The 23,014-nt window shown below is 47.4% G+C and overlaps 1 protein-coding gene across 4 annotated transcripts in view; it reads left to right on the top strand.

The window, feature by feature from the left end:
* The window catches only part of LOC139379639 (serine/threonine-protein kinase WNK1-like), a 191,049-nt gene that overhangs the window by 86,101 nt on the left and 81,934 nt on the right, over positions 1-23,014 (top strand). For all 4 annotated transcript variants that reach the window (XM_071122448.1, XM_071122449.1, XM_071122450.1 and 1 more), the window contains exons 3-5: positions 9,302-9,480; positions 13,518-13,738; positions 15,715-15,872. In XM_071122448.1, the coding sequence (XP_070978549.1) occupies positions 9,302-9,480; positions 13,518-13,738; positions 15,715-15,872 (558 nt within the window). The remainder of the gene's footprint in view (positions 1-9,301; positions 9,481-13,517; positions 13,739-15,714; positions 15,873-23,014) is intronic.

A 23,014-nucleotide genomic window follows, 5' to 3' on the forward strand; every position in this document is an offset into this window, starting at 1 on the left:
GTGTGTGTGTGTGTGTGTGTGTGTGTGTGTGTGTGTGTGTGTGTGTGTGGATATACACACAGCCTGTTACTGTGTGATGGTGAGTAGATATACACACAGCCTGTTACTGTGTGATGGTGAGTAGATATACACACAGCCTGTTACTGTCTGTAGTACTACAGTAGATATATACACACAGCCAGCCATCCATTTCCCACATCCCTACTTATCTGTCAGTGTGCTGGTCCATTGGATTAGAGTGAGGCCTGTTCTAATCCGTGAGAACTCTCCTCCTCACACCCTGGGTAGTAGGCTCTCCCACATAAGGCCTAAATGGCACCCTAATCCCTACATAGTGTAGTGTACTTATTTTTGATCAGGGCCCTACGGGCTCATTATGTAGGTAATAGTGTGCCATTTGGGATTCAGACTGCATTGCACTGCCAGTCCAGAGTAATCACTCTTAACTTAACCCACCTTCTGCCTCGGCATGTCTCGGAGCGGTACGAATCTTCCCCTGGCAAAGATACAACTCAGTTGATTCAGTCCACCTAAATCATCCCACTCACAACAGTCCTATTCCCTTTCTATTGCACTATGTTTATGTCCTATTTAGGGTTGCACATTTTGGGGAATATTCAGAGGTGGAAACTTTCTCTGAGAATTAACGGGAATTCACATACCTTCACATACCTAACCATTTCCTTGGCTCTCCTGTAAAGTGTATCAATTGTTTTCAGTGCCATGATGTTCTTGAAGAGCAGATTCAATGCATGAGCAGCACAGCCAATGGGTGTGATGTGAGGGTAGGACTCCTCCGCTTTAGACCAAGCAGCCTTCATGTTCGCAGCATTGTCTGTCACCAGTGCAAATACCTTCTGTGGTCCAAGGTCATTGAGGACTGCCTTCAGCTCATCTGCAATGTAGAGTCTGGTGTGTCTGTTGCCCCTTGTGTCTGTGCTCTTGTAGAATACTGTTTGAGGGGTGGAAATGATGTAGTTAAGTATTCCTTGCCCACAAACATTTGACCACCCATCAGAGATGATTGCAATACAGTCTGCTTTCTCTATAATTGGCTTGACCTTCACTTGAACTCTGTTGAACTCTGTATCCAGCAAATGAGTAGATAAAACATGTCTTGTTGGAGGGGTGTATGCTGGGTGAAGAACATTCAGAAATCTCTTCCAATACTCATTGCCTGTGAGCATCAGAGGTGAAAAAGTTCCATACGCAGCTTGAGCATAAAATTCATCAGCATTTCTCTGACTACGTTCCTCCATTGAGTAAAAAAAAACATCTGATTCCAGGAAGACCATGAGCTGTTGCTATCGATAAGGTGTCTGATTACTTCTATTCGAGGTGAAAATGATGAGAGGGACTTTTGTCAGAGGTTGCTTGTTGTGAGCACTGAGGGAACTTTATGCACTTGGCCAGATGATTCTGCATTTTTGTTGCATTCTTCGCATATGATCTGGCACAGTATTTGCAAATGTGCACAGATTTTCCGTCTACATTAGCTACAGGGAAATGTCTCCACACGTCAGATAGTGCCCGTGGAATTTTCCTGTAAAGATTAGAAAAAAATGAGTAAGTAACAATCAAATACAATTCCATGTACAGATAAATAGTTAAGCAGTTAGAGTAAACAACTCCTTTGTCAGATAAATGTTTTAAAATGAAACATGTAGGGAAACCGGTGAATTAACACTCCTCAGTTTGCAGGCTCAAGCAAGCTAAAACCCACATGGTAGCAAAAACTAACTAGCAGAAATTGTTAAGTTAGAAATTATTTATACACACTTTGCTGTAGGCTACTATTTACTAATTAACAAAAAATAATGTATGTCATTTAAAATATATTCACCCCACCCAGTATTGTAATCAAAACTTACCAGAAAGCATGTAGTCCTTGGCTCAGACAGTGTAGTAGTCTGGGCTCAATAGCATCTCATTAGTGTGCAAGATCTTGAGAATCAGCTGTATATGTGATGGATGAATGCACTGTGGTTCCATTGAATTGGGGATAGTTTAACCAAAATATGCCACAAGACCTAGAATTGCCTAGAATTACCCACAAAAAAAGGTTCACTGTTATAAGCGACATTTTTTGATACATTTCAGCAAAATTCCCTAACTTCCCGGGCTTAATTTCCCATGGAAAATTTCCAGAAAAATTCTGGAAATTTACCGGAAAGTTTCCAACCTTTTGCAACCCTAGTCCTATTCCCTTTCTAGTGCGTGTTTGGCCAGAGCCTCCGAGACATATCTGAAGCAGAATAGTATTGGGTCATCTCACAGTGGTCTGGGTGGCTCCAGGTTTATGTCCACCAGGACTGGGTATCTTTAGGGTCCAAGTGGTGCTCAGGTTTGGGTGTTACAGATCATGTACTGTACGCTGAGTAGCTGCTTGTAGCCTAAGCTAGCTAGCTACCTTCCTTAGGTGTTGTGCTATTGTTAGAGGATGGGGATGAGTGCTAGTGCTCTTTCAGATACTGGTTCAAAGACACATACACACACACACACACGCTCCTGAGCCTGATATGGTCTCCTTCTTATCGATGTGTCTTTGATCTTTCCAGTGGCGTTGGAAACCTGCTGCCAGAATACTAAGTCACTCACTGCAACTCTGCTTTCATTTGACCGTTACATATCTCTGTGTTCATAACTACAAGTCACCAAGTGATTTGTCATCCGAGTGACTTGTTTAACAGTGACTGCTTTGCTCTTTTCTAGTCTACTATTGTCCCGTATTGTTTAGTTTGATAAAACTCTGTGACCGGTCTGGTGGGTGAGCTTTGATGGCCTCACCCGTCCTGTTGTTGCCTTTATCTGTCATCTCACTGTCAGTCATATAATGGATATAGTGCTCTGAATTGATTGAACTATATCTCTTGGTTGAACCCATTAACCCATTGCCTTCTGAGAGTGCTTTCTCCCTGTGCTGCCACAATAACCTTGACTGGGAGTGGGCGTACTGTACATAGCCATAGAAATGGACTTTCTACAATGAACATTCCTATTCCAGTCGAATATCCATGGTCTGGGGAGGCTTTTACCATTCTACGAATTATATTTCTAGGCTTTGACCATTCTACTAATTCTACTTCTAGGCTTTGACCATTCTACTAATTCTATTTATATGGTCCATACAGCACCACTCACTGCCTGCCCTGCCAGTAATTCTGACCACCACAAATCCTTGGAAATGGTGACTAGCCACTCTGATCCCAGCCTTCCAGCCATTTCCCCATCTGTATTAATATTTGATATGTGGAAATGGAGAAGAAATTTATCAATGCCCTCCAGGCCCAGCCCTGACTCTGACCAGTAATACCACACACCCCTCTGTTCTCATATCCTGGCACACACACACACACACACACACACACACACACACACACACACACACACACACACAGACACACACACGAGCATGCACATTCCACACACACAGACACCTAAACACACACACACACTAACTGAAAACAACTGGCCCCAGATTACTGCACTGATGCTTGGCTTGGAGATGTCCCTAAGGACTGGGAATAACATTGGATCATTTTCCACAGAGAAAGCAGAGCGAGAGAAATACAAAGCATATTAATTCCATTGTGGATTTGGCTGATCTGCCTCTCCGTACACACACACATACGTACACACTGGAGAGCTTTGGAAGGATTGTTTTCATTGGGGGTTGGTTCAGTATGTACGAGGGGGTGAGTTTAGCTGTTAGTCTGAGCCAGTGGTGAGGCAGGGATCAGGTCCTCTGTTGTATCTGGCTCCCTCTGGGCTGGAGAGGGCTTGTTTTCTGGATGGAGAGCCTGGCCAACTGCTTGTTTATCTCCATGCCCAGACCAGGAGGAGGGAGTAGGAGGAGAGCCAGGGGTTTGGAACACTAACGTTCTATGTGGAGGAGGAGGAAGGAAAGAGGAGGAGAAACTACAGATAGCAAGATGAGAGGGAGGAGAGGAGAGGAGAGCCAGGGGTTTGGAACACTAACGTTCTATGTGGAGGAGGAGGAGGAAGGAAAGAGGAGGAGAAACTACAGATAGCAAGATGTGAAGATGAGAGGGAGGAGAGGAGAGCCAGGGGTTTGCGATTGCAACACACACAAACTTTGTATGTGGAAAATGAACCGGGTCCAGGGGATACGCGTCTGATTGTTTGACTGAGAGAGCATCTGGCTGAGTGCAGGGTCAGGGGTGATGTGGAGGGCATCTGGCTGAGTGCAGGGTCAGGGGTGATGTGGAGGGCATCTGGCTGAGTGCAGGGTCAGGGGTGATGTGGAGGGCATCTGGCTGAGTGCAGGGTCAGGGGTGATGTGGAGGGCATCTGGCTGAGTGCAGGGTCAGGGGTGATGTGGAGGGCATCTGGCTGAGTGCAGGGTCAGGGGTGATGTGGAGGGCATCTGGCTGAGTGCAGGGTCAGGGGTGATGTGGAGGGCATCTAGCTGAGTGTAGGGTCAGGGGTGATGTGGAGGGCATCTGGCTGAGTGTAGGGTCAGGGGTGATGTGGAGGGCATCTGGCTGAGTGTAGGGTCAGGGGTGATGTGGAGGGCATCTGGCTGAGTGTAGGGTCAGGGGTGTTGGGGTGATGTGGAGGGCATCTGGCTGAGTGCAGGGTCAGGCGTGTTGGGGTGATGTGGAGGGCATCTGGCTGAGTGCAGGGTCAGGCGTGTTGGGGTGATGTGGAGGGCATCTGGCTGAGTGCAGGGTCAGGCGTGTTGGGGTGATGTGGAGGGGATCTGGCTGAGTGCAGGGTCAGGCGTGTTGGGGTGATGTGGAGGGGATCTGGCTGAGTGCATGGTCAGGCGTGTTGGGGTGATGTGGAGGGCATCTGGCTGAGTGCAGGGTCAGGCGTGTTGGGGTGATGTGGAGGGCATCTGGCCGAGTGCAGGGTCAGGCGTGTTGGGGTGATGTGGAGGGCATCTGGCCGAGTGCAGGGTCAGGCGTGTTGGGGTGATGTGGAGGGCATCTGGCCGAGTGCAGGGTCAGGCGTGTTGGGGTGATGTGGAGGGCATCTGAAGGTGTAACAGGCCGGCTGAAGCCTGACCTGCCTGGTTGTTGGTGTGTATTTCACAGATGAAAGAGCTTCCACGCCGAGCTCCACGTGCCACAGAGAACCACAGGATTTAGCCTGCTCCAGATCTGTTTGGGCTGCAGTGCCTATAGCCATTAGCCAATGACCACATGAGTTGGCAAGACAGCACAAAACAGATCTGGGACCAGGGTAGTAGGATTTTGTCTTGGAATCATGTACAGCACCACCTTTTGGCTCCATGTTTCCTTTCCTTGTTGAAGGATGGAACCTGTCTGACTTGCTGCTCTGTGTGCTGTGGTCTGGTTCTCTACTGTGGTCTTATGTTGTTAAACTTAGCCCTTGTGGTCACTGGTCAAACCTGAAGTAGGACACCTTGTGACTTGGAGATCAGGGATGAACTGGTTTGCTACCACTAAGTCTCTCTCTCTCTCTCTTTGAATTTAACACGGGAGAGGCCAGTGGCCCGGCCGATGACACACTCCTATAGCTAACCATTCTGCGTGTGTTAGTGATGTCATTAAAGAGTTAATGCATTCTGAGCTATTTTGCACATGTGCTTAATCTAGTCCACAGTCAGGTCACATGTCATGGTTTGTAATGCACAAACAAACACCTGTGTTGTATTCTAAGCAGCAGTGTGCTAAATGTGTCTTTTGTGGTTAGCCACCGTGGTGGAAGAAGACGAGGTACAGAGGTGGCAGAGAGTACATGACAAGGTGTTCTCACACTGGAGACGAACATGATAAGCCTTGCCAACCCCCCTCTTCAGTTCTCACACTGGAGACGAACATGATAAGCCTTGCCAACCCCCCTCTTCAGTTCTCACACTTTGACTGGATGGCACATTTCTTGCCGGGTTTTTTTTGGACATATTTTTGTTCCATGTTTTATTTGGAATTCGGCAAAATTGGCACAATTATTTTCTTTTTTTTCCTTCCCAATTTCGTGGTATCCAATTGGTAGTTACAGTCTTGTCTCATCGCTGCAACTCCCGTACAGACTCGGGAGAGGCGAAGGTCGAGAGCCTTCGCACAACGCACATCCAACTCGGAAGCCAGCCGCACCAATGTGTCGGAGGAAACACCGTACACCTGGTGACCTGGTCAGCGTGCACGGCGTCCGGCCCGCCACAGGAGTCGCGATGAGACAAGGATATCCCTGCCGGCCAAACCCTCCCTAACCCGGACGACGCTGGGTCAATTGTGCGTCGCCCCATGGACCTCCCGGTCGCGGCACTGCTTCTTGACACAACGCACATCCTGGTCAGCGTGCTGGCGACCTGGTCGAGCCCAGAATCTCTGGTGGTACAGCCAGCACAGCGATGCAGTGCCTTAGACCACTGTGCCACCCGGGAGGCTGCACAGAAGACTTTTAAAGGGAAATGTCCATCTCCAGCACCATCAACATATATGAAAATGAGTGATTCACCGATATGACATTTTCGGGCCGATACCGATTTCCAAAATGTTCTTGCTCAGAAAAAACGATACCGATAACCGATATTTACAATTTTAGTGCCTTTTAGGCATTCTAGTACAGTTAAATAGTTAACACACACACACATGGACACAGCGGTCTAAGGCACTGCATCTCAGTGCAAGAGGCATCACTACAGTCCCTGGTTCAAATCCAGGCTGTATCACATCCGGCCGTGATTGGGAGTCCCATAGGGCGGCGCACAATTGGCCCAGCGTCGTCCAGGTTTGGCCGGTGTAGACCGTCATTGTAAATAAGTATTTGTTCTTAACTGACTTGTCTACTTAAATAAAGGTTGCACACACAGACACACACACACACACACACACACACACACACACACACACACACACACTGACCAAAAAGTTATTTTGTTGGCATTTATGTATGTCCTCGTTACTAGTAAAACATAATCAAACCCTAATTCTGTCACTTACTTGCTGTGCTGTTTCTTTGTTCATTTGTTCAGTCTCAACCAGGATTTCTATGGAACGTCTTTCGGGTCTTTGGTGTCAGAAAATATACTATTTGACGTGTCAAATAGACTCGTTGACCAATCAGGACCTGAGTATTGACTGCACGTCACATAATCATTTAATGCGTTCATACATTTTTTACGTAGTTATTACACATCGATTACACTCGTATTTCATGTCACAACGATTCATCGATACATATGCTATGACGCTGGTAAAGTTGTCTAGCGCACCTACAGTGCTGGTCATTTAAAGAAAAGCTAGCTCATTGATGCCAGCAATGTTCTAAACCAAAAACATAGCAAAACGACAATCTGTTTCAGTAGCTTTATTTAGCTAGTTAACTATATAGCTAGGTGTCATCTGAAATAACCCTCATTTATAAGACTGTTCTTATTCTTATTCTTTCATTTTTTTTTGTTTTTTACCAATTATGAGGAGGCATTTGCATCTTCCTCCTTTTACTACAGAACATAGAAACGTGCCATTTTCAGATGGATGTTGGGGTGGTGCTGGACATGGTCAATATGAAGCAGATCAGTTTTGAAATGTCCCTTTTTAAAAATATTGATAGTATCCAGGTGGAACCTTTATTTCCAACTCCGTCTTTCCAAAGCTAATGTGTATATGGCCCTGGGACCCCTGATGGCCCTGGGACCCCTGATGGCCCTGGGACCCCTGATCCTCGTTAGAGCTGCTTAATGTCTAATGGTCTCATCTGGGCTGAGTGTGTTCTCAGACCCACCTTCCCTGCTGTGTTTCCATACACAGAACCTGATCCCTCTGAAACCGGGTAATGACTTGGCTTAATGAGTTGCATCTGTGCTTTGGTGACACTGAGGGTCCTCCTGCTGGTGGATTTAGGTGGCTTGAACTGACCTGGGCTTTATGGCTGCACAGGTGAAAGACGCACACAGACCGATACGGACACAAATACACTTGGTTTCTTCTTCTGTAGGGTAGCCAGTGATGCTGGCAGATTGTCTAGAGACCCAGGCTAGTAATGCCTGTCTCTGCCAGCTAAAAGGACTAAATCACTGCTAATGCCAAAACTAAAATCCCCGGAAATACAATTGCTTTAGTGCTTTCACCAGGCATTGTTCTAATCCATCCTCATGTAATGCCCCAGGTGCAGATTTCAGAGCAACCCCATCCTTACCCCCATCAGCGGATTAAAACCATCATATCCTCGACGGAAGTAGACTTTTTGTTTTTTCTGGGCTGGAAAATAAGGCCATAATGAAACAAATAGATGTCTGACCTTTTTTGTGAAACTGAAGGCTGAACCCTGTCTGCTTTTGATATAATCCATCTGACCAGGAAGGAATGAGGATGATTAATGACTAGGTTTGTGGACCGATAGGGCCTCCTCCCACCCTATCTCTCTATCTCTGCCTGCCTGTGTATGTGGAAAAGAAAAGAGATGACGCAATGTTGTGCCAAGCCGATCTGGCCAGGGGGAGGTGACTGTGGGTGACTCACCTCTATAGGCCAGGGCCACACAGGGTGACTCTCCACTGGCCTTCTAACACCTGGCCCCTGAACTGAACTCTGACCTTAAAAGGGATACTTTGGGGTCCCCCCAGAGTCAGATGAACTCGTGGATACCATTTTTATGTGTTTGCGTGCGGTTTGAAGCAAATTGCTAACTTGCGTTAGCGCAATTGCTAACTCGCGGGCTAGCAGATACCCATAGACTTTCAGTCATTGCACTAACACTTGTTAGCATTGGCTCGAGAAACTACTTCTAACTTCCTTCATACTTGACACAGACCTTAAAATGGTATCAACTAGTTAATCTGATTCTGGGGAAGTTGTTAAAGGGCCTCATTGCTGAAAACCCCAAGTGTCCGTTTAGCAGGACCAAGATATTTCTAAACCACAAACATGGAATCTCCGTAAAACAAGTCAAACCCCTCAAACTCACTCTTTTTAAATGTACAGCAATGTTTATTAGTGTTTCCCTGACCGCAATGGCCGGTGCATATATGGTTTATGGTGCAGGCCAGCACTGGTATTCCCATTAAGTTAGAGGGACCCAGGCTGTTAAAATAGGACAACTGAGAAGTGTGTAGGTTCCCTAGCTAGTCTGTTTGTTTTTGTTTTCTCAGTTCTTCCTGTGTGGTTCATGGCTTGACTAGGCAGGGTTACTGTGAAACACTGTCTTTGTGACAACTGCTGATGTAAAAAGGACTTTATGAACAATTGATTGATTGGGTTCTGTCCTATACTTTAGGCTGGGTTATTGTAAAGCATTATGTGTCAAGACAACAGGAAATGGAATGTGAAATCTATTGTTTGCTAGATGTTTCTCCTGCTCTCTCCGACAGGATCGTAAGCTGTCTAAGACGGAGCGTCAGAGGTTCAAGGAGGAGGCTGAGATGCTGAAGGGTCTGCAGCACCATAACATTGTACGCTTCTACGACTCCTGGGAGTCTCCCTCCAAAGGAAAGAACTCCAAGTGCATCGTGCTGGTCACAGAGCTAATGACATCAGGCACCCTCAAAACGTGAGTAGTACTATATATATATATATATATACACGCACACACACACACACACACACACACACACACACACACACACACACACACACACACACACACACACACACACACACACAGACACAGACACAGACAGACACACTAAACATTTTGGTGAACGTCCACCTCTCCAGTCGTCAACCTCTGCCGTCTCATCCCCCCCTACTGTTGTTCTCTGCCACCAACGGAGATATGAAAATGTCAAAGGAAATGTCTTAATGTTATTTGTCCTTCTACTAAACCTTTTCCTTGTTCCATAACCTTCATATTATGCGTAGTCACATCTGCTAGTCAAAATAGGGCTTTGTGAGTGTTCCATAATAAGCACTTCACAGCTGTGTGTGAGCCCTGAGAGCAGAGTGGTACCTCTTAACAGGATGCTGTTGTCTCACCATGCCCAGGACGCATGTCCATCTCCCTACCTCCCTGCTGCTAGCTAGTCTACACTCGGTCTGGCACACTAGAGCCACACACAGACACACACACATGACAAAACCCCTGACAATGTAGAGCGAACAGAAGCAGACAGGACAGGGGGGTACCAGGCCAGTAAGGGTTGGGTCTGGCCCAGTGGTGTTTGTGGTAACAATAAAACCTGAATGTAGAGCAGACAGCTACAGTAGAAATGGGCAACGGACTGCGTGCCGCCCACCACCCCACCTTCCATGGGACTGATGCATTGTGGGAGAGCTGCCCACCTGCCAGCTGCTGCTGCTGCAGATTCCTCACATTCTTGATAGAGAGGCGGAGGGAGGGAGCGAGACTGAGGTAGAGTGAGAGAGACAGGCAGACAGACAAAGTGAGGGGGAGGAGAGAGAGCGAGACAGACGGTGAAGATGGAGAGAGACAGAGAACGAGAGAGAGCGACAGACAAAGTGAGGGGGAGGGGAGAGAGCGAGACAGACAGACAGAGAGGATGGAGAGAGACAGAGAGCGAGACAAACAGTGAGGATGGAGAGAGACAGAGAGACAGACAGTGAGGATGGAGAGAGACAGAGAGAGAGACAGACAGTGAGGATGGAGAGAGACAGAGAACGAGAGAGAGGATGGAGAGAGACAGACAGTGAGGATGGAGAGAGACAGAGAGAGAGACAGACAGTGAGGATGGAGAGAGACAGAGACAGACAGTGAGGATGGAGAGAGACAGAGAACGAGAGAGAGCGACAGACTAAGACTAAACGAGAGGGTGTCAGTGTGGCTGCCTGTCCAATCTGCTGTGGTGTGGTACCAGTACTGACCATGTGGTGCTAGTCTGTCTGGGCCCACAACAGGACAGACAGTGCAGCTCAGGACTCTGGACCAGACCAGCAGCTCCCTCCTGTGGAAGAGTCAGTGTGCTGTGTCCCAAACGACTGTACCTTCACTATGGGGACGGTAACACTGTCATGGCCTAGATTATCCACTTCCTGTAACACTGTCATGGCCTAGATTATCTACTTCCTGTAACACTGTCATGGCCTAGATTATCCACTTCATGTAACACTGTCACGGCCTAGATTATTCACTTCCTGTAACACTGTCATGGCCTACATTATCCACTGCTTGTGATATTGTCATGGCCTAGATTATCCACTTCCTGTAACACTGTGTCTGTTATGGAAGTAAGACTTGTATATGGCTATGAATTAAATGTGTGGAAAAACAGAAACTATCTTTAAAGCTGATGGAAGAAAAACATGGGAGCCTGAGCCCAGTGCAGAAAGACAAGACACTGAGGTCTGGCACTGTAACACTCAGGGTACTGATCCAGATACACACATGTAGTCTAAACACAGGTGCACGTATACACACCAGGGATTTGTCTGCCATTTAAATCCTTGGGCGGGCCGCCTAAGTGTTTGTTCGGGCCTGCTAAGTCCAAACAGGGTTTTTAGAAATGGACGTTTTCAGTGTAAACTTAAACAACTAAAACCAGATATATTATAAAGCATGTAGAAAATATTATGTATGTGTAATATATATAGAAATGCAAAAATACATTTTTCAGTACCCTGTCTTTCAAAGATAATTTGTTAAAATCCTAATAACTCCACAGATCTTCATTGTAAAGGGTTAAAAAACTGTTTCCCATGCTTGTTCAATGAACCATAAACAATTAATGAACATGCATCTGACGAACGGTCGCTAAGACACTAACAGCTTACAGACGGTAGGCAATTAAGGTCACAGTTATGAAAACTTAGGACACTAAAGAGGCCTTTCTACTGACTCTGAAAAACACCAAAAGAAAGATGCTCAGGGTCCCTGCTCATCTGCGTGAACATTCCTTAGGCATGCTGCAAGGAGGCATGAGGACTGCAGATGTGGCCAGGGCAATGTCCGTACTGTGAGAGACACCTAAGACCGCGCTACAGGGAGACAGAACGGACAGCTGATCATCCTCGCAGTGGCAGACCACGTGTAACAACACCTGCACAGGATCAGTACATCCGAACATCACACCTGCGGGAAAGGTACAGGATGGCAACACCAGGAACGCACAATCCCTCCATCAGTGCTCAGACTGTCCAAAATAGGCTGAGAGAGGCTGGCCTGAGGGCTTGTAGGCCTGTTGTAAGGCAGGTCCTCACCAGACATCACCGGCAACAACGTCGCCTATGGGCACAAACCCACCGTCGCTGGACCAGACAGGACTGGCAAAAAGTGCTCTTCACTGACGAGTCGCGGTTTTGTCTCATCAGGGGTGATGGTCGGACTTGTGTTTATCGTCGAAGGAATGAGCGTTACACCAAGGCCTGTACTCTGGAGCGGGATCGATTTGGAGGTGGAGGGTCCGTCATGGTCTGGGGTGGTGTGTCACAGCATCATCGGACTGAGCTTGTTGTCATTGCAGGCAATCTCAACGCTGTGCGTTACAGGGAAGACATCCTCCTCCCTCATGTGGTACCCTTCCTGCAGGCTCATCCTGACATGACCCTCCAGCATGACAATGCCACCAGCCATACTGCTCGTTCTGTTTGTGATTTTCTGCAAGACAGGAATGTCAGTGTTCTGCCATGGCCAGCGAAGAGCCCGGATCTCAATCCCATTGAGCACATCTGGGACCTGTTGGATCGGAGGGTGAGGGCTAGGGCCATTCCCTCCAGAAATGTCTGGGACCTGTTGGATCGGAGGGTGAGGGCTAGGGCCATTCCCCCCAGAAATGTCCGGGAAGGTCAGACAATCTGGAAAACTTCAAGAACTTTGAAAGTTTCTTCAAGTGCAGTCGCAAAAACCATCAAGCGCTATGATGAAACTGGCTCTCATGAGGACCGCCACTGGACAGGAAGACCCAGAGTTACCTCTGCTGCAGAGGATACGTTCATTAGAGTTACCAACCTCAGAAATTGCAGCCCAAATAATTGCTTCACAGGAAGCAGGAGACTGCGTAAATCAGGCCTTCATGGTCGAATTGCTGCAAAGAAATCACTACTAAAAATCCTTTTGGTTTGAGTCCAAATTTGAGATGTTTGGTTCCAACCGCTGTGTCTTTGTGGTTGAGAGAATGAAAAGGGTGGCTACTTTGAAGAATCTCAAATATAAAATATATTTTGATTTGTGTAATACTGTTTTGGTTACTACATGATTCCATATATTTTATTTCATAGTTTTGATGTCTTTCTTATTCTACAATGTAGAAAATAGTAAAAAATAAAGAGAGAAAAAACCCTTGAATGAGTAGGTGTGTCCAAACTATTGACTGGTCCTGTACATGAGACCAGTGATCACTCCTCATCAGTGATGGTTACTTTAATAATCATTAATCACCTGTAACACCTGATAGACATGTTACACCTCATCTCACCACTGCTTGTTTTATTGTAAAAGCTCATTTGTTCTCAATGCTTTACCTTACATTTATAATGATAACTTTTACTGGCTAAATGAATATTTAAAATGTGTTGTAGGTACTGTACATGAAGAGGTTCAAGGTGCTGAAGATGATGGTTCGTCAGCTATATCAGAACAACACTGGTTAGAAATGTCCCACAGTCTCATTACGGTTTGTTCTTATTGTGTTCTAGGTATCTGAAGCGGTTCAAGGTGATGAAGATCAAGGTTCTACGTAGCTGGTGTCGTCAGATCCTAAAGGGGCTCCACTTCCTCCACACCCGGGCTCCTCCCATCATTCACAGGGACCTGAAGTGTGACAACATCTTCATCACTGGCCCCACTGGCTCTGTCAAGATAGGAGACCTGGGATTGGCTACGCTCAAACGGGCCTCCTTCGCCAAGAGTGTCATAGGTACAACCACATAGGCTGATTTACTGACATTTTAACCCTTTGACCCTTGACCTTTCACTTTCCACCCCAACACCTGTGTCAAAGCCAGATCCATTCCCTCGTCCCTTCCGACCTCCCCACAGATGGTTGAATTTAAAATATATTAGGATTTAAATTGACACCTTCTGGAAGGGAATGTGAGGGTTTCGGGTGACGGGGTTGGAGGGACTGGACAAAAGTAAAATAGACTTCTTTTTAAAAAGTGTTTAAGATTCCAACCACTGTTTGTCGTAAGCTGACCACAGGTTTTCAGCGCCTGGCTCTCCCTGACCGTAGTACTCCGTGGGCCTCCAGTTTCCTCCAGGGCTGGTTGTGTTTGACTGGTCTGGCGGTGAAACTGGGGAGCCACCCCGGCTCTGCTGTGCCATCCAGTTCCCTGTTTTAACAAGGGGAAAACACTGTTTTGGTCTCTGTTCCCCCATCTGAAAACAATCAGTTACGCCAGAAAAAGATAATTGAAATTCATATTAGGCAGGTGAAAGCACTCTAACTTTCCATAAACTGTGGTGTGTTGGAGCTTGTAAATTGCCCTAATGACAGCAGGTCTTTAGCCACATCGTGAAATCCCACAACTGTTGACAATAAATGTGGAGTTTTCCCCTCTTGTGGGTAAAAAACATATTTTCTCTTTGGGTTTGGGTGGAGACCTGTGGTTTGTTTACTTTAAGCCTGATTTAAAATCTAAGATGCACATGCTGACAATGATAATGAATGTTCCTGAAATGGCCCCCTATTCACTATATAGTGCACTACTTTTGAACAGTGCCCGTAGGGCTCCCATAGGGCTCTGGTCAAAAGTAGTGCACTATATAGGGAATAGGGGACCATTTCAGATGCAGTAACATCTCTCTCTCTCTGAAATGTTTTCCTCGTGGGTTTTGTGTTCTCCCCCTCAGCGTTTTAAGTTTTAACCTGATACGGCCATCTCTATCTGCTCATCTAGCTTTTTCCCCTTAATCAACCTGTTTTCTTTTTTGTCTATCTATGCTCTTTGAGTATTTAAAACATGCAGGCTCTCCCTCATTCTGCAGTACTGGGTAATAATATCATATGTACTGCAGTCACAGTAAGTGGTTCTGGTAAGTGAAAATAAACATTAAATAAACGTCTACAAAAAAATCTAAATAATAGTTTCTCTGTGTAAGACCTTTGCTTCTTACCAGTGTCACCAGGTGCACGGAACAGAGCTGTTTAGTTCAGTCTGTAGCTATGGGATGGGCTTTATCTCAGGGCCTAACCAACCTACTCTAACCTTTGCTTCCAACAGGTCAACTAACAGGTAAGTGACACTAAGACATGTATCGTGTTTCTCTGTGAAAGGTGAGGTTTTGACACAAGTTAGTTCCATAGCTACGTTGATAACCGTACCAGTAGGACAAATGTAGTAATAAAGGCCCTCGATTGGCTATTTCAGACTCAGCTGTTACAAAGCTATCCAATCAGGCGTTTGTGTCTGAATGGGGAGGGGATTGAACTTACATTTACCTGTCTGTCTGGCTAACAACCTGTCGTCCTCTCAACCCCTCTCCTGTTTGAGTCTTCTCTAACCAGACTGCTCCCAATTGCTTGATTACAAAGTGTCAGCACAAGGGCCAATCAGCATGTTCTGTGCACCTGTCCCCCCCTTCTCTCTCTTAGCCCCAATAAAAGGCCTTACAGAGAAAAACTTGTGCTTGTTTCAATTCTGACTAAACTGAAGCCAGCTTCCCCCTTCTCTTTTATTTATTTATTTGATTTATTTATTTTGCTCCCACCATTCCCCCTCTCCGCTCTCTCTTCTGTCTCTCTCCTCGCAGGTGGTACGTCGGCGGCCTGTCCCGTGGCTTCGTCCTTTCCTCCTCTCCCCTCTGGCCCTCTTGGGTGAGTTGGGCCGGAGGAGACACAGCAGTGTGAGGCACAGAGAGTTCTGAACCCGTTCCGTTTTGATCCGTTTCAAGGTACCCCAGAGTTCATGGCCCCTGAGATGTATGAGGAGAAGTACGACGAGTCAGTGGATGTGTATGCCTTTGGGATGTGCATGCTGGAGATGGCCACCTCAGAGTACCCCTACTCCGAGTGCCAGAACGCTGCACAGATCTACCGCCGAGTCACCAGCGTAAGTGTCCTCCATCTTAAAATTCCTTGGTCCAGCCCTCTCCCCCCTCCATCCTCTCCCCTTCTGGATGTCATTGCCAATTACACTCTTTCTCTTCTAGCTGCCGTTCCTCTCTTCCTCTCCTCTTCTCCACCCTCTCTCTAGTTTTTTTCTTGTTCTGTGTCTCTCTGTGTCTCTCATTCCTCTGGGTTGCAGTCAGTCTCACATACACTAGGCCTGTATGTGTCTGTGTGGTTTGTTCTTTATGGTCTCAGTCGATCATAAAGCTCATGTTTGATCACTAGGGAGGAAGACTCCACATCCTCATCCACCCCCCCCCCCCCCCCCCGGGGGCAGGGAGTTTAACACACACACACACACACACACACACACACACACACACACACACACACACACACACACACCCTCCTTGCTTTGTGCCGCCAGGTATTCTCCATTCCCCTATAGTCACCCAGCCAACCCCAGCAAGCAGCATATCATTTACGGTGTTGAGATTGGGGAACCATTCTGCCTCCGCAGTTACACAATGGCTTCCACCATTCAGATGTCTGCCATCGGCTGTTGAACTGGGACTCTGACACTGGGAGGAGCGTCTAGCTTTGAAATGGTCAGGTTTTTACAAGGATTCAACTGTCCAACTCTGAATGGGACTAATAACTAATAATGACGTTGTAGATGTTATCTGACTTTTACTGTTGCTAGTCTGGTTGCCAGGGAACGACCGCTTCACTCCACTACAGAATCCAGGCCTGTATTCACATACAGCACATCACATTGTATTTGTTGTAACTGAGATGTTTACAATAGTTCCCCTAATGTGCTGGTCTCGCCAGTTTGCTGATTTGGTAAACATATAGATCCGGAGACCTAGCTGACCCAATTGTAGTACTATTACCTAGCACTGAGAATGAGGAAGGCCTTCCTGAGTGGAGAGAGGACATTTGAGTCTTGTTATTCCTCATCATCAGTGGCTGTGTGACGAGGCATGGCCTTTCTGTGCTAACCTGTTCCCAGATCTGTTGGTGCTGACTCGCCAACTGACTGCACAAACAGATCTGGGACCAGGCTAGTCCTGTGCTTACTGCCTCTCCTCTGTATAATCTCCCTAGGTTCCCTCTGCCTGCGCCACCCCACATCTCTTTATCTCATCTGTTATTAACTGATGACCTTTCATTTTCTATTTTCTCTTTCCTCAAATTTGGTTGTTTCCTCTCCGGTAAAATAGAAGCAGTCATGAGCTTCTGTCTGGTTTAGATGGAGCCGTGGCCACGGTCACATGATGCTACTGCAATAGATGGAAAAAGAGGAAGGCTTTCTGACTGTCCCAAACTACACCCTATGTCCTATGTACAGCCCATGGCACCCTAGGGGACAAACCCAGAGGCTCAGTGAGGGATTCTGTGAAGGTCACCAGTAGGGGGAGACGGTGGGTCTACTGTCCTGTGGTGTGAACTTGTTTTAAGAGAAGTAGAGGGCAAACCTGTCTGCATTCCATGCTTCCTCAGCTGCTTCTGTAGATCACAGACGGTTCTGTGATTTGTCCAGACAGCCTTTACTGACCTCAAGTGTGGGAATTCCTCAGTCAACCAGTAAAGCCAGTATAGGCAGGCTAACCCCCACACTGGTGAGATCATTCTGCAGGAAGAGCAATCCTGAAATACTCCAAATACCATAGAGGTTTTGCGCTACGTTCTGTTCCGAATCACTTTTCTTCAATTACCTAAAACTCAGTCCTCCAGTTGTCCTCAGTGTCAGCAAGGCTCTCTCTCTGTCATGTCTTCAACACACAGACAGGCCCCATCTCGCACTGTCACTCACTGACTTCCCCTCCTCTCTGACTCCTCTGTACCGGCACCCCCGCCCCAGCCTCTGTACCCCCGCCCCCGCCTCCTTACCGGCTCCCCCCTCCTCTGTACCGACTCCCCCTCCTCCTCACCGACTCCCCCCTCCTCCTCTGTACCGACTCCCCCCTCCTCCTCTGTACCGACTCCCCCCTCCTCCTCTGTACCGACTCCCCCCTCCTCTGTACCGACTCCCCCCTCCTCTGTACCGACCCCCCCCTCCTCTGTACCGACGCCCCCCTCCTCTGTACCGACACCCCCCTCCTCTGTACCGACTCCCCCTCCTCTGTACCGACTCCCCCCCCCTCCTCTGTACCGACTCCCCCCCTCCTCTGTACCGGCTCCCCCCTCCTCTGTACCGGCTCCCCCCTCCTCCGTACCGACTCCCCCCTCCTCCGTACCGACTCCCCCCTCCTCTCTACCGGCTCCCCCCTCCTCTATACCGGCTCCCCCCTCCTCTGTACCGGCTCCCCCCCTCCTCTGTACCGGCTCCCCCCTCCTCTGTACCGGCTCCCCCCCTCCTCTGTACCGACTCCCCCCTCCTCTGTACCGACTCCCCCCTCCTCTGTACCGGCTCCCCCCTCCTCTGTACCGGCTCCCCCCTCCTCTGTACTGGCTCCCCCCTCCTCTGTACCGGCTCCCCCTTCCTCTGTACCGACTCCCCCCTCCTCACAGGATATCCTGTCCATCCTAAGGGGCCACAGAATCCCAGGGAGAGAGGAAGGACACAGCCCTCATGTTAGCTGTGAAGGGCTTCCATAATGGCCTGTTGGAAAGGGGACTGTGGAGAGTTGTAGACAGCAGCTGAAGGATGCCACCTCATCTAGTGCTTGATATTCTAGTGGACAGGGACTGGCAGGAAGACATTCTCTGAGGGGAGACTGGACTATGTGTTGGGGGCTGCCCTCCCCTTTACACCAGTTCATCCGTTAAGCTTTGATCCCTCCTTAGAGTCCTGTAGGTTTTAATCACACGACACAACTCTGCAACCAGAAACACTTGTAGGTATAGCCGGGTGGATGGCCGGGTGTATGGCCGGGTGGATGGCCGGGTGGATGGCCGGGTGGATGGCCGGGTGGATGGCCGGGTGGATGGCCGGGTGGATGGCCGGGTGGATGGGAAATGTAATCACTGTCTTTTTGTGTTACTGCCATGAGATGATCTCATCATGCAGACAGATGTGACAGTCTTTTCCTTCTCTTTGACTGATCTCGTCATTGTGATATGTGTTTACATAACCCTGCTGGTCAAAACCAAGCTCCCATGTACTCAGAATTACTCCATGTAATCAGTGTAAGTCTATAGTAAGGTTTTTAGGAAATCCCAATGATGTTTAAGTACAGGACAGACAGACGGCTAGTCAGTGATGAACCGTGCTTATTGACCGTCATGGCTGATTGCGGTGGTGGGTGACCTCAGCTTTAGGGGTCACCACACAGGGTTGTCTGGGAGACGTAAATCCTGTGTTATGATAATGACAGAGCAGCTTCCCTGGACCCCCCCCCCCCCCCCCAGTCACTGTGACTCTGCATGCCAGTCTCCTGTGGGATCAGAGTAGGGATTTGTCATGGGAATACAGGACTATTAATACTTGAACCGTCTATCAGATTGGTATGGATTTTAGCTGCTGGGAACTAACGTGTAACCTATGGCATTTCCTTGGATGTGGTTAAGAGGAATCAGTGTGAGCTGAAGTAACCAAGAGAGGTCAATGGACCAATTGGGAATCAATCCCGTTACTCCAACTCAGTGATCCATCACATTACTTCTTGGAGGTATTTTGCTTTAGGAAAGTTGTGTGGATACATCATGTCAGGTTAGAAATTGGCTTCATGTGAAGTACTGAAGTTAAAAATGAAGTCCTTTGACTCTTAGACAGACTGTGTCAGTGACTGTAGAGCTGCAACCCAAGAAAATCATGTCTTGTCATGTTACTTACACACACACACACACACACGCACGCACACACACAATCCAGACTGTGTCTGGATGACGCTGATGGTATATAATGACCCAGCGTGCTCCCGTCTCTCTCCCTCGTCACTCTGTTCTCCCAGCTCTGTAGACCGACTCTTATTACAGCCTCCTGCCTCAGACTGTTACCCTCAGTGACAGTTCCACTGGTTGCGTCCCAAACGCCACCTATATAGTGCACTACAATTTGACCAGGGCCCATCTAGGAAATAGGGTGTAATTTGGTACACAGCAGCTTGCTCCCAGGCCAGTCATTTGGTACACAGCAGCTTGCTCCCAGGCCAGTCATTTGGTACACAGCAGCTTGCTCCCAATCCAGTCATTTGGTACACAGCAGCTTGCTTCCAGTCCAGTCATTTGGTACACAGCAGCTTGCTCCCAGTCCAGTCATTTGGTACACAGCTGCTTGCTCCCAGTCCAGTCATTTGGTACACAGCAGCTTGCTCCCAGGCCAGTCATTTGGTACACAGCAGCTTGCTCCCAGGCCAGTCATTTGGTACACAGCAGCTTGCTCCCAGGCCAGTCATTTGGTACACAGCAGCTTGCTCCCAGTCCAGTCATTTGGTACACAGCAGCTTGCTCCCAGTCCAGTCATTTGGTACACAGCAGCTTGCTCCCAGTCCAGTCATTTGGTACACAGCAGCTTGCCCCCAGGCCAGTAATTTGGTACACAGCAGCTTGCTCCCAGTCCAGTCATCTGGTACACAGCAGCTTGCTCCCAGTCCAGTCATTTGGTACACAGCAGCTTGCTCCCAGTCCAGTCATTTGGTACACAGCAGCTTGCTCCCAGGCCAGTCATTTGTTACACAGCAGCTTGCTCCCAGGCCAGTCATTTGGTACACAGCAGCTTGCTCCCAGTCCAGTCATTTGGTACACAGCAGCTTGCTCCCAGGCCAGTCATTTGGCACACAGCAGCTTGCTCCCAGGCCAGTCATTTGGCACACAGCAGCTTGCTCCCAGGCCAGTCATTTGGTACACAGCAGCTTGCTCCCAGGCCAGTCATTTGGTACACAGCAGCTTGCTTCCAGTCCAGTCATTTGTATATAATGTCCGGGGTATTTTCATCCGTTTGTTTGTTTGCTGGAGAGCTGGACTATTTAAATCTGCCAGACCGGACAGACGGATTGTTAAGAGTAATTAAAAAAAACATCCGTTTATATATGAATTCTACTGTGAATTATAAACGGAACGCACAGCTTTGAGAACTGACGTTAACGCTCAAATTATAAAGAGCTGGGAAGTCAAGTCAACGGCCAAGTGCAGTCAGAACGTTAGGTTGGAATAATACTGGGACATTTAGAACATGATGATCGTGACCCTTTAGGGTAACAGCTGTTTGGAAGATGAATAGCTGTTTGGAAGATGAAGAGCTGTTTGGAAGATGAAGAGCTGTTTGGAAGATGAAGAGCTGTTTGGAAGATGAAGAGCTGTTTGGAAGATGAAGAGCTGTTTGGAAGATGAAGAGCTGTTTGGAAGATGAAGAGCTGTTTGGAAGATGAAGAGCTGTTTGGAAAATGAAGAGCTGTTTGGAAGATGAAGAGCTGTTTGGAAGATGAAGAGCTGTTTGGAAAATGAAGAGCTGTTTGGAAGATGAAGAGCTGTTTGGAAGATGAAGAGCTGTTTGGAAAATGAAGAGCTGTTTGGAAGATGAAGAGCTGTTTGGAAGATGAAGAGCTGTTTGGAAAATGAAGAGCTGTTTGGAAAATGAAGAGCTGTTTGGAAGATGAAGAGCTGTTTGGAAGATGAAGAGCTGTTTGGAAAATGAAGAGCTGTTTGGAAGATGAAGAGCTGTTTGGAAGATGAAGAGCTGTTTGGAAGATGAAGCGCTGTTTGGAAAATGAAGAGCTGTTTGGAAGATGAAGCGCTGTTTGGAAAATGAAGCGCTGTTTGGAAGATGAAGAGCTGTTTGGAAGATGAAGAGCTGTTTTGACATTTCTGCATGTTTTGGTGGGATGGAGTTTTGGCCTTCCATGGTGACATCACCATGCGCTAAATGAGTTAATAGACCAATAAGAAAGAGTTCCAATCCTCTCTGCCAATAACGGCCCAAATAAAAAATGAATCCTCCCCACGCAGAACACTCCCAGACAGTTCTAGTAAAATTCTTGCTTGAGAAATGTCTCTTTGCTAAGAAACTATATTTTTGCTTCTTTTTGACCAATTTAATTGAAAACAAATGACTGTAAGGCACTTATTTGTTACCCAGAAAGGATTTGGTATTGAGATAAAAGCTGATGTATTGGACTTTTTTAAGATCATAATTAGTCCTTTTCTCTTTCCACAATGGGGTGATTCTCCATTGACTAAGTGACAATTTGACTTAATTGGAAGACAGGATTCACCCTCACATACCTAGCTAGTCCTCCCACACCGTCATCACATCAAGTCTCTCCACCCTCCCTCTGCCTCTGGTCTTTTGTAAAGCATTTTAAATGTACCTTTTAATGTCTCTCTCCATTGTTGGCTGTTCTGTGAGGGGGCAGAAAGGAACCAGCATGTAACCGGCTTAAAGGACCTCTGTTCACTGTGAGAGTTTCATCCGTAATGAGGCCTTTTTAATCACCCTGTTATTGGAATACCGGTCCTCCTTAATTCCATTACCTCTTCCGCTGTCATCCCTTACTTTGTTTGGCCCCAGGAATCTCTAGGAGGTGTGTGTGTGTGTGTGTGTGTGTGTGTGTGTGTGTGTGTGTGTGTGTGTGTGTGTGTGTGTGTGTGTGTGTGTGTGTGTGTGTGTGTGTGTGTGTGTGTGTGTGTGTGTGTGTGTGTGTGTGTGTGTGTGTGTGTAATGTTATATAAGCACAGGTTCTAGATTGGAGGGACAGGGGAGGTTGGTAAAGACTGAGAAGCCACTGTGTTGTGAACTGTAAAGGACAGAGCCTGCAGAACTCAATGTACCAGGTTACAAGAGTTTAGTGAGTCCAACTCTCTCTGTCTGTCGGACCTGTCTCTCACTCTCACATCCCGGTAAGTCTCTTCCTCAATCTCTTTTTCTCTCTTTCTGTCTCTACCTTTCTCTGGAACATTTTCTTCTCTACTGTTTTGACAGTTTTCTTTTTATACGACTGTCTGATGGGGGGGGTGGTATGTGGGGGGGGGGGGGGGGGGGTACTGCAGAGAAGAGACTGAGGTAGTAAGAGGAAGGGCTTGGTTCGTTGAGTTATTTCTTTATTAGTCTCTGTGTTTGAGTCTGTGTTCATGGCTCCTATTCCCATCAATGTTTCTGGGTTCAGGTTATATTGATCAACTTGGTATGAGGAGGATGACTTGCCTTGGGTTCAGGTTGAATCAGAGATGGGTAAGGGAGTTGCTGTTACAAGAAAATGT

The sequence above is a fragment of the Oncorhynchus clarkii genome, chromosome 21, assembly GCF_045791955.1.
Source record: "Oncorhynchus clarkii lewisi isolate Uvic-CL-2024 chromosome 21, UVic_Ocla_1.0, whole genome shotgun sequence".
NCBI lineage: Eukaryota > Metazoa > Chordata > Actinopteri > Salmoniformes > Salmonidae > Oncorhynchus > Oncorhynchus clarkii.